Here is a 12,500-nt window from a genome sequence, read left to right on the forward strand (position 1 = left end):
AAGAAGACTCCGCACAGCACGGGCACCGCCCGTGGGGCAGGCGCATGGGGATCGCAGACCCATTCACTTAAATGGATCTGCGATCCTTCCGTTCCCCACATAGATAGAGCAAGTTCTTTTTGCGGTGCGGAAGCACGGAACCTCAGAAAGCAGTCCGTAGTGTTCCGTTCCGCATCTCCGAATGTGCGGACCTATTGAAATGAATGGGTCCGCATCCGTAATGCGGAATGGCCACAGAACGGTGCCCGTGTATTGCGGATCCGCAAATGCGGTCTGCAATACGGCAACGGCAGCACACGTTCCTGTGAACGAGCCCTTAAGGAGAATCTGAAAGGGTCTTGGGTCAAGATACATGACAACCCCTAGGTGCATTATAATAGAGGTGATTGGATGTTGTCAGTCAGGAAGTGTCCGTGACATAATTGAGTTTGTCTCTAATAAATGTATCTACCATCAGCTGATGTGGGGCCCAGGAGGTCGGTCACACCAGAGGTAAGTCATCAATGGGTAGCGCCCGTCTATCATACGTAAAAATCCAATAAAGGAAAATAACTAAGAATGTTGTAATTTTATTAGGTCGAGGCTCCTCTGACACCCTGTATCCCACCTGTGCACAGTGGTCAGGGGTAGGTGGCTCTTACCTTGCTGGCCAAGTTCTCTACTAACAGAATCATTGAGTTCCTGAAGAGCGTGGCGGCCGTGAGGGGTCTCTTGGTCACTTCACTGATACTCATCTGTCCGTCTGGCCACATGTCCCGGAGAACGGGGTCCTTACTGTGAAAAACAAGAACGCCATCAGATATTACCTGCACGGCCACCGACCCCCTCCCATCTCAACCCACCGTACACCAGGGATAATGAACTACTCTCCCCCTTTCCCACCATAGATTATTATCTAGCCTTTCCTCTCACTCACTGGACGCCAGAGATTTGTAATTTGCTTCCCCCTTCTCACCATCCTCTACGGGGATGGGGTGCAGAGAGTGAAGGGTTAATGGCAATTCATGTGGTTGGTGCGTATTGCAGTTTGGGAGAAATCTCCTAATTCCTGTCGGATTCTCTCACAATCTCTCAAGTGCTCACACCTGTCACCATGTCACATGTGTAATGCCTGCGGCTGTCACCAGGCGGCGCCGTCCTGTCTCCTCGCTTCATTATATCATTATAACGGGCCTGGTCCCCCGCCGCCGGTGCTGATATTGTGTAAATCAGGATAATTGTCTCTGCTGATGATTGCTATTTAATGTAACGTTGGCAGAACAGAAGACTCAGGCCATGTGCCAGGCTCCTCCTGATGGCAGCCAGATCCTCGTAATGCGGCCTGCGGGGCGCCTACAGACCCGCTGATCGGGAGCATGTATACAACGCCTGCACTGAAGAGACACCAAGCCACAAAATACTGAATAAAAGTAATTTCATTCGAAAAACGTAGTTACCATGGTGTCCAGGGGGACATTTCTACATGCCCCACCTAGGTAGGTGCCCCCTGCACCTGCTGTACAGTTGCTTTTATTGTTTCACTCTTCTTCTCCAAAACTATACGTGAAGCTACCTATAGGGGGCCCTACAGACATTTCCTTCTGGAAGAAAGATCATTTACATACTTTTTCCCAGGGTGCATTGCCTGTAAGATTCCCCGTACTAGCTGGTGGTCTTCACAAGGAGAAGCAGGATGTTAAGAGGGTTGGAGAACCAAATATCCACATTTAGCCAACAATGAAAATGACACCTGCAGGGGCCCCAAGGAGTAAAGCCTTCAAGGAGTCTAGGAACATGCAATAGTCATCAGGCATAGGAGTCCTGGAGGATGGAGTAGTCATTAGGCAGAGGAATCCTGGATCAGGGAATAGTCATCAGGCAGAGAAGTCCTGGAGCAAGAAGTAAATTATAGGTAGAAGAGTCCTGGAGCAGGGAGTAGTCATCTGGCAGAAGAGTCCTGGAGCAAGAGGTAATCCATAGGCAGAAGAGTCTTGGAGCATGGAGTAGTCATCAGGAACAGAAGACCTGGAGCGGGAAAGTAGTCATCAGGTGGAGAAGTCCTGAAGCATGGAGTAGTTATCCAGCAGAGGAGTCCTGGAGCATGGAGAACTCATCAGGCAGAGCAGTGCTGGATGTGAAGTCCCTGATGTAGTCATTAGGCAGAGGAGTCTTGGAGTATAGAGAAGTCATCCAGCAGAGGAGTCCTGCAGCATGGAGTAGTCATCCGGCAGAGGAGTCCTGCAGCATGGGGTAGTCATCCGGCAGAGGAGTCCTGCAGCATGGAGTAGTCATCCGGCAGAGGAGTCCTGCAGCATGGAGTAGTCATCCGGCAGAGGAGTCCTGCAGCATGGGGTAGTCATCCGGCAGAGGAGTCCTGCAGCATGGAGTAGTCATTCAGAAGAGGTGTCCTGGAGCATGGAGAACTCATCATGCAGAGGAGTGCTGGATGTGGAGTCCATGATGTAGTCATCCGGCAGAGGAGTCCTGGACCATAGAGTAGTCATCCGGCAGAGCAGTCCTGGAGCAAGGAGAACTCATCAGGCAGATGAGTCCTGGAGCATGGAGTAGTCATCCGGCAGAGGAGTCCTGGACCATAGAGTAGTCATCCGGCAGAAGAGTCCTGGACCATAGAGTAGTCATCCGGCAGAGGAGTCCTGGACCATAGAGTAGTCATCCGGCAGAGGAGTCCTGAGTTGAGGACCGTGCCTTGGCACTTTCACTTACAGTTTGGGGCTCGTGTCTTGTGAGATGTATTGTGTGAGAAATCATCCTGTTCTCCATCCTCCACAAGGAGGTACATACCTTCCAGGTCATGATCCCTGAATAGGTACCTACTGGTGTCAGGAAAAATGATTCAGTGTAGTCAGGAGTCATTACCAGCAATCATGATGTGACTGTCAGAGGTCAGGGGTCAGAGGCAGGACAGAATTGGGATCCACAAATGAAGCCAGGATCAACAGGCATCAGGAGCAGGAGCCGAGCGAAGGATGTAGATGGAGGGGAATAACTGGGCCGATCCAAAAATAGCCAAGACATCTGTATATAGCAGTGAGCTCAGGTGTTCTGTATCAATGCATGGGGGAGGGGATGCGTCTTATAGATATACAGCGGCAAATCAAGAGATTCTTAAGAAAAAGGATGGCACGACTAAAAATACTGCTAATTGAATGATATATATATATCTCCTTATAGTAGCCAGGGCTTTGTTTTTCTGATACAAAGCTCCAAATCCCCTGGAGAATATATGATAATTTAAATAACATGCACTAAGCCCCTCTAGTGGTGGCTATATATATCTGTATGCAGTAATCTCCTGAGCTCCCTCTAGTGGTGGCTGTATATATCTGTATGTAGTAATCTCCTGAGCTCCCTCTAGTGGAGGCTGTATATATCTGTATGTAGTAATCTCCTGAGCTCCCTCTAGTGGTGGCTGTATATATCTGTATGTAGTAATCTCCTGAGCTCCCTCTAGTGGTGGCTGTATATATCTGTATGTAGTAATCTCCTGAGCTCCCTCTTGTGGTGGCTGTATATATCTGTATGCAGTAATCTCCTAAGCTCCCTCTAGTGGTGGCTGTATATATCTGTATGTAGTAATCTCCTGAGCTCCCTCTAGTGGTGGCTGTATATATCTGTATGTAGTAATCTCCTGAGCTCCCTCTAGTGGTGGCTGTATATATCTGTATGTAGTAATCTCCTGAGCTCCCTCTAGTGGTGGCTGTATATATCTGTATGTAGTAATCTCCTCAGCTCCCTCTAGTGGTGGTTATATATCTGTATGTAGTGATCTCCTGAGCTCCCTCTAGTGGTGGCTGTATATATCTGTATGTAGTAATCTCCTGAGCTCCCTCTAGTGGTGGCTGTATATATCTGTATGTAGTAATCTCCTGAGCTCCCTCTAGTGGTGGCTGTATATATCTGTATGTAGTAATCTCCTGAGCTCCCTCTAGTGGTGGCTGTATATATCTGTATGTAGTAATCTCCTGAGCTCCCTCTAGTGGTGGCTGTATATATCTGTATGTAGTAATCTCCTGAGCTCCCTCTAGTGGTGGCTGTATATATCTGTATGTAGTAATCTCCTGAGCTCCCTCTAGTGGTGGCTGTATATATCTGTATGTAGTAATCTCCTGAGCTCCCTCTAGTGGTGGCTGTATATATCTGTATGTAGTAATCTCCTAAGCTCCCTCTAGTGGTGGCTGTATATATCTGTATGTAGTAATCTCCTGAGCTCCCTCTAGTGGTGGCTGTATATATCTGTATGTAGTAATCTCCTGAAGCTCCCTCTAGTGGTTGCTGTATATATCTGTATGTAGTAATCTCCTGAGCTCCCTCTAGTGGTTGCTGTATATATCTGTATGTAGTAATCTCCTAAGCTCCCTCTAGTGGTGGCTGTATATATCTGTATGTAGTAATCTCCTGAGCTCCCTCTAGTGGTGGCTGTATATATCTGTATGTAGTAATCTCCTGAGCTCCCTCTAGTGGTGGCTGTATATATCTGTATGTAGTAATCTCCTGAGCTCCCTCTAGTGGTGGCTGTATATATCTGTATGTAGTAATCTCCTGAGCTCCCTCTAGTGGTGGCTGTATATATCTGTATGTAGTAATCTCCTGAGCTCCCTCTAGTGGTGGCTGTATATATCTGTATGTAGTAATCTCCTGAGCTCCCTCTAGTGGTGGCTGTATATATCTGTATGTAGTAATCTCCTCGAGCTCCCTCTAGTGGTGGCTGTATATATCTGTATGTAGTAATCTCCTAGCTCCCTCTAGTGGTGGCTGTATATATCTGTATGTAGTAATCTCCTCAGCTCCCTCTAGTGGTGGCTGTATATATCTGTATGTAGTAATCTCCTGAGCTCCCTCTAGTGGTGGCTGTATATATCTGTATGTAGTAATCTCCTGAGCTCCCTCTAGTGGTGGCTGTATATATCTGTATGTAGTAATCTCCTGAGCTCCCTCTAGTGGTGGCTGTATATATCTGTATGTAGTAATCTCCTGAGCTCCCTCTAGTGGTGGCTGTATATATCTGTATGTAGTAATCTCCTCAGCTCCCTCTAGTGGTGGCTGTATATATCTGTATGTTGTAATCTCCTGAGCTCCCTCTATTGGTGGCTGTATATATTTGTATGTAGTAATCTCCTCAGCTCCCTCTAGTGGTGGATGTATATATCTGTATGTAGTAATCTCCTGAGCTCCGTCTAGTGGTGGCTGTATATATCTGTATGTAGTATTCTCCTGAGCTCCCTCTAGTGGTTGCTGTATATATCTGTATGTAGTAATCTCCTGAGCTCCCTCTAGTGGTGGCTGTATATACCTGTATGTAGTAATCTCCTGAGCTCCCTCTAGTGGTGACTGTATATATCTGTATGTAGTAATCTCCTGAGCTCCCTCTAGTGGTTGCTGTATATATCTGTATGTAGTAATCTCCTGAGCTCCCTCTAGTGGTGACTGTATATATCTGTATGTAGTAATCTCCTGAGCTCCCTCTAGTGGTTGCTGTATATATCTGTATGTAGTAATCTCCTGTGCTCCATCTAGTGGTGGCTGTATATATCTGTATGTAGTAATCTCCTGAGCTCCCTCTATTGGTGGCTGTATATATCTGTATGTAATAATCTCCTGAGCTCCCTCTAGTGGTGGCTGTATATATCTGTATGTAGTAATCTTCTGAGCTCCCTCTAGTGGTGGCTGTATATATCTGTATGTAGTAATCTCCTGAGCTCCCTCTAGTGGTTGCTGTATATATCTGTATGTAGTAATCTCCTGAGCTCCCTCTAGTGGTGACTGTATATATATCTGTATGTAGTAATCTCCTGAGCTCCCTCTAGTGGTGGCTGTATATATCTGTATGTAGTAATCTCCTGAGCTCCCTCTAGTGGTGGCTGTATATATCTGTATGTAGTAATCTCATGAGCTCCCTCTAGTGGTGGTTATATATACTGTGTACGCAGTAATCTCCTGAGCTCCCTCTAGTGGTGGCTGTATATACCTGTATGTAGTAATCTCCTGAGCTCCCTCTAGTGGTGGCTGTATATATCTGTATGTAGTAATCTCCTGAGCTCCCTCTAGTGGTTGCTGTATATATCTGTATGTAGTAATCTCCTGAGCTCCCTCTAGTGGTGGATGTATATATCTGTATGTAGTAATCTCCTGAGCTCCCTCTAGTGGTGGCTGTATATATCAGTATGTAGTAATCTCCTGAGCTTCCTCTAGTGGTGGCTGTATATATCTGTATGTAGTAATCTACTGAGCTCCCTCTAGTGGTGGCTGTATATATCTGTATGTAGTAATCTCCTGAGCTCCCTCTAGTGGTGGCTGTAGATATCTGTATGCAGTAATCTCCTGAACTCCTCCTAGTGGTGGCTGCAGGTTTTTGCAGTATATACCTAAGGTTGTTGCGGGTATCGAAATATCGATACCCAATTGATACTTTTGTCCCGGTATCGATAGGATACCGGCATTTGACATTTATTGATACTAGGCTGCCCTACTGACCAGCCTAGCATCAGAGAACATGAGCGCGCTGCTGTCAGCACCCTCATGTTCCCTCAACAGCTCAGGGGAGAAGGAGTCACTCTCTCCCTGCCCCCTGTGCCGCCGCTGCTGCTGCCAATGAGAAGAGAGACGGGAGGAGGAGGGGTGGGTCCCCCCTTCCTCAACCCCCCCAGTATTAAAATCATTGGTGGAAGTGGCAGCTTCTGATCGGAGCCCCAGCAGTGTAATCCTGGGGCTCCAATCGGTTACCATGGCAGCCAGGACGCTACTGAAGCCGTCCATGGTCAGCTCCCTGCTGCTGTGTGCACTGTGCACAGGGCAGCAGGGAGAGTGCGAGGTCCTAGTCACCATCATAGAGCTCTATCAGGGTGAATAGGACAAGGGATGAAAAGATCCCAGGTTCTAGCCCCTAAGGGGGGGAAATAGTTATTAAATAAAAAGTAAAAAAAAAAAGTAAAAAAACACACCAAAATATTACATTTAAATCACCCCCTTTCCCAATTTTACATATAAATAATAAATAAATAAACATATCACATATCGCCACGCCCCAAAAAGTCTAAACTATTAAAATCTAAAAAAAATCTCCTATGCGGTGAACAGGGAAAAAAATAAAAACTGCGCGATTTGCCATTTTTTTAAATGCTGAATGCACGCGGCTTTTTTGGTGTTTTATTTTTTTTTGCGTGGTATCGAATGGTATCGAGTATTGCAATACTTTTTTATGATATCGAAATTGAATCAAAATGTTGGTATCGCAACACCCCTATATATACCTGTGCAGGGGATATCAGAAGAACAAAGTCTCTTCCGCCATAAAGGCTGCATGTACATGACCTTATGCATTTTGTGGTCTGCAAAATACAGAGAGTCGTGTGCATGAGGCAAAGTGTGAACGTGTGACAGGAGGAGTTGTCGTATGTCTCACCTGTTATACATTAAACGCTTGAAATCCTGGAACAGCGTGTCCTTGTTCTTGTCCAGGAATCCCTCCACCGAGTACCTGGAGCCATAAGGAATATCAGTCATGTGACAAACGAGTCATTATAAGTCGTGAGTATTATTATCCTCATCATCGGCCTTAGGCCTCATGCACACGTTGCAGATTGTGCGGAAAAACTTTCCGCACAGATTTTCATGCAGAAAAACAGCAGCGTAATAACAGCAACAGCAAAGTGAAGTGAAAGTGGTTTGAAAATCCCTCACGTACACTTTGCGTTCTTTTTCTGCGCAGAAATTGACCGGCCGTGTGGAATTTTAGTGCAGATTTCACCCATTTCAAAAGAAAGGGCGAGATTGGGGAGAAATCCACAGCGCCAGCCGCCTTAGATCCTGATCAGTGTACAGTAGGTGGTAGAGAGAGGGAGCACTCACGTCACATCCCCAGCATAGTGCTTTATCCGGAAGTCTCGGTTAAACGCCATCGACTTATCCGTCGGGGAAAGCTGAGAAAAAAAAAACAGATTTAAAGGCATTATCCAATGAATATAAAAAAATGAAAATCAGACATCATACAGCACATGACGATCTCTTTCTAACACAACTAGAACCAGCCCTGGACCTCCCATGGATCCAGAGATCTCCACATTCATTGCTCTGCTAGATTTATATCGAGCTGACAGCTCAGGAGGAGTGTCCTTTCTGCTGCAGCTCAGGGGGAGCGTCCTTTCTGCTGCAGCTCAGGGGGAGCGTCCTTTCTGCTGCAGCTCAGGGGGAGTGTCCTTTCTGCTGCAGCTCAGGGGGAGTGTCCTTTCTGCTGCAGCTCAGGGGGAGTGTCCTTTCTGCTCCATGCTCTCCCTATCACAGCTCAGGGGGCAGTTGAAGGATGAAACTGAGCATGTGCGGCCTTCCCAGTGAGCCGGACAAAGAAATAAGAAAACAAACAAACAGCAGGTGGCGCTGTACAGATCCATTTTATTGAATAACTCAGTGGCTATGCTAAATTTTGAATTACATGAAATTGCTAAAGTATTCGGGTCCAGGGGCTGGTTTGAAAACTGTTGAATATTTTTTGTGGGACAACCCCTTCAACCCCTTCACGCCCTGCGCCGTACATGTACGGCTCTGGGCGGGTGTTTAAAGATGGAGCTGCAGGCACCATAGCCGTGGGTGGCCGCCTGCTTCTTATAGCAGACACCCGCGGCTCATGTCCGCAACCGGCCGTAATGCCGATTGCGGACATTTAACCCCTCCTGACCACGGTATCTGAGCGTGCTAAAAACCGAAAGCGCGCGATCGGAGGGTCCGGAGCTTGTGTGCAGCAGCCCCTGTCTTTGCGAATGACAGGAGGCTGATGCATAGTATTTCCTATGGAGACCCTGCCTGTAATAGGCTCCATAGGAAAGCAGTGAAATCATCATAGACTCCACTGCTAGTGCATTGGAGTCTATGATAATAGCAATCAGATAATTGATTGTTATAGTTCCCTATGGGAACTATAAAAAAAAGTGTAAAAAAGAAAAAAAAGTGTAAAAAAGAAAAAATAACTAGTTTTAAAAAAATAATAAAAAATAAATAAAAATTCTAATCACCCCTCTTTTCCCAAAATAAAAATAAAAGAACTAAAAAATTAAAAAATACACATCATTGGTGTCTCGATGTGAGAAAACACCCATAGTATAAAAATATAGTCCCCATACGGCGAACGGAAAAAAGTGTCCAAATGGCTGATTCGGCGTTTTTGGTCGCTTCATTTTCTACAAAAAATTAAATAAAAAGTGATCAAAAAGTGATACATACCCCAGAATGGTATCAATGAAAAGTTCAGATCACCCCTCAAAAAAATGAGCCCCCCACACATCTCCGTACACATAATTACAAAAAAAGTTATAGGGTCAAAATATGGCGACAAAAAAATAAAATAAAAATTTCCCACTATCAAAATGCAAAAAAAACTATACATATAACTTATATAAGGTATCGCCGGATTCGTACTGACCTGTAGAATAAAAGTACCCCGTCAGTTTTATTGCACATCAAACTTCGTAAATAAAAAAACTTGTACAACTGTGGTGGAATTGCTTTCCCTTTCGTCCTAACCAGCAGCACAAGTGGGGTATTTGCCCCTGTGAAGCTGGTCAGGACAGGCGGAATTTTAATGAACAAAAATTTCTGCCTAAGTATCCTAATTAGCAATTAGCTAATTAAGCCCCTACCCCATATAACCCGGCCCCAACTGGACGGGGGTGCTTTTTTATTGTCCTGTGGACTCCAGGACAGGCTAGACTCCTTACTGGAGTCTCCCAGTATTAACCATAAAGTTATAAAGTGGTTATTATATTCTTTAACTCTGCCTTTTTTCTTTTCCTAGGTATCCTGAACCTGTCTCCGCCTACCCTGGGTGCCTCCGGTGGATCTCCATCTGTGTCAGATGTCCTGGCTGCCGCAGGGATCTGAAGGCAGTGCCAGTTACAGGGGGGAGATGGCGCCGGTTTTGGCTCCCTGCCTCCCTCCTCGTGTGCCGCTGAAGCAGTCGCTTCGCTCCGCCGGCATCGCGCGTGTACCGGAAGTGCGTCACTGTCGTCACTTCCGGTCCGCGGCCCCGGCTCCAGCGCTGTGTTCAGCGCTTTCAGCAATACATAGTATACTTTAAGTTCGTGCCCCGGTTGCTGGGGCACCAAAAGGAGAAAAGATTGGGGAGATTAGTGCATAATTATTAAAATTATACCTTTTAACCGGGATTCCACCCCCTGGGTGGGGGAGTGACTGTAAGCTTCTCCCCCTTGTGCTATTTAAGGCACCTGTGTGAGGCAGGTCAATGTTGCTCTCAGTTTTCTGAGCTCAACTGACTTCTGCTGTTGATTACTCCTGCGCCCAGGAAGTTTTCCTTGAAGTCACCTTGCTTGCTTCTAAGATGGCATCGCCACCTCACGGTAAGGTACTGCTCCCCTTTTTTGTACCAATTTGGGTCCAAATTCTTATTCTATGCTCTGTGTCCTAGGCAAATCTACCCAGAAGCAGAAACATCTCGCCTGCTCCACCTGCAGCACCCCATTGCCGGATTCATACGAATTCCATCGATGTCCAGGCTGCCGTCCCAGACCAGCGGACCCAGAACCAACGATGGTGGATATGTTTTCATGGATGAAACAGTTCATGGATACGTCTATTGCCGAAATTAAGGGAGCAGTCTCCAACAAGAGGCCCAGACAGGCTTCTCCTGGGCCTGTTCCCATGTCTGAAGACGTCGTCTCCATTGAAGACAATTCTTCCTCTGAGGAAGAGAGTTCGGCCTTCCTCTTTCCGGCCGAGAAAACTCAAAGACTATTGCGCTCCATCAGGTCGAGGGACCATGATGTTGAGCAAGGGGAAGCTCCACACAGGGCCGGCCTTTGGGGTGTGCGGGCTGTGCGGCCGCACAGGGCGCCATAGCAACAGGGGCGCTGGGCGGCCGACAGCTCGCAATGTAATATGCGGCATGCGAGGCTGCACTTGTGTTCTCCCTCGGGGCGCCCCCTCCATCTCCCCCTCCCCTGTCTGACCTGATTCGTTCCTCCTCCCCTGTGTCTGACCTGCCTGCTGCCCCCGCAGCTGCCAATAAGAAGAGAGACGGGAGGAGGAGGGGAGGGGCTGAGGCCACTGCGCCACCAATGAAGATAACTGACCTGTAATACAAATACAGGAGGCGGGTGCCGGAATCAAATAGCCGGCACCCGACCTCTGTGACAGGGAGCTGCGATCAGCTGCAGTTGAGTTAACCCTTAAGGTGCGGTACCTGAGGGGTTAACTGCCGCTGATCGCAGCTCCCTGTCACAGAGGTCGGATGCCGGCTATTTGATTCCGGCACCCGCCTCCTGTATTTGTATACGAAACGTTGGTGGCACAGTGCGACACCCCCCCCCCCCCCCTCAACACCCCAGTATAAGAAACGTTGGTGGCACAGTGGGAAGTGCCAATGAGGGTTAAAAAATAATAAAAAAAATTAACTCACCTCCTCCAGTTGATCGGGTAGCTGCCGGTCTCCTGTTTCTTCAGGACCTGTGGTGACGTCACTGAGCTCATCACATGGCCCATTACCATGGTGATGGATCATGTGATGGATCATGTGATGCATCATGTGATGAGCACAGTGATGTCACCACAGGTCCTTTGACAGGTTCTGAAGAAAGAACAGGAGACGATCAATTGGAGGAGGTGAGTTAATTATTTTTTTATTTTTTAACCCTCATTGGCACTGCCCACTGCGCCACCAATGTTTATTATATGGGGGGTGCACTGCGCCACCAATGTTTATTATACTGGGGTGTTGGGGGGGGCACACTGAACCACCAATGTTTATTATATTGGGGGGTGCACTGCGCTCATGTTTGTTATATTGGGGGGGCGCACTGCGCTCATGTTTGGTATATTGGGGGGCGCACTGCGCTCATGTTTGCTATATTGGGGGGGCGCACTGCGCCAATGTTTATTATATTGGGGGGGGCGCACTGCGCCACCAATGTTTATTATACTGGGGTGTTGGGGGGGCACACTGAACCACCAATGTTTATTATATTGGGGGGCGCACTGCGCTCATGTTTGTTATATTGGGGGGGCGCACTGCGCTCATGTTTGTTATATTGGGGGGCGCACTGCGCTCATGTTTGCTATATTGGGGGGGCGCACTGCGCCAATGTTTATTATATTGGGGGGGGCGCACTGCGCCACCAATGTTTATTATACTGGGGTGTTGGGGGGGCGCACTGCGCCACCAATGTTTATTATACTGGGGTGTTGGGGGGGCGCACAGCGCCACCAATGTTTATTATACTGGGGTGTTGGGGGGGCGCACAGCGCCACCAATGTTTATCATACTGGGGTGTTGGGAGGGGCGCACTGCGCCACCAATGTTTATTATATTGGGGGGGGGCGCACTGCGCACAACGACGGGTTAGGGAAATTTCACAGCAGAGTGCGCATGCGCTGGGAGCCTCGCCGGCGGTTAGGGTAGGGAAAAATTATGGGCCAGTGCACAGGTGCGGTGATCGGATGAATGTTCTCAGCTGGACACCGGCCGACACTGCGCATGCGCTGGGAGCCTCACCAGCGGT

The 12,500-nt window shown here is 47.6% G+C and overlaps 1 protein-coding gene across 1 annotated transcript in view; it reads right to left on the reverse strand.

Annotated features, from left to right (window-relative positions):
- Nucleotides 1-620: 620 nt before the first annotated feature.
- The window catches only part of LOC122939519 (unconventional myosin-Id-like), a 73,131-nt gene continuing 61,251 nt past the window's right edge, over nt 621-12,500 (reverse strand). Inside the window, exons 12-14 of the mRNA XM_044295588.1 lie at nt 7,846-7,916; nt 7,400-7,474; nt 621-774 (exon numbers count right to left, since the gene is read on the reverse strand). Coding sequence (XP_044151523.1) covers nt 621-774; nt 7,400-7,474; nt 7,846-7,916 — 300 coding nt within the window. The remainder of the gene's footprint in view (nt 775-7,399; nt 7,475-7,845; nt 7,917-12,500) is intronic.

Source organism: Bufo gargarizans, chromosome 5 (genome assembly GCF_014858855.1).
Source record: "Bufo gargarizans isolate SCDJY-AF-19 chromosome 5, ASM1485885v1, whole genome shotgun sequence".
NCBI classification, from domain to species: domain Eukaryota; kingdom Metazoa; phylum Chordata; class Amphibia; order Anura; family Bufonidae; genus Bufo; species Bufo gargarizans.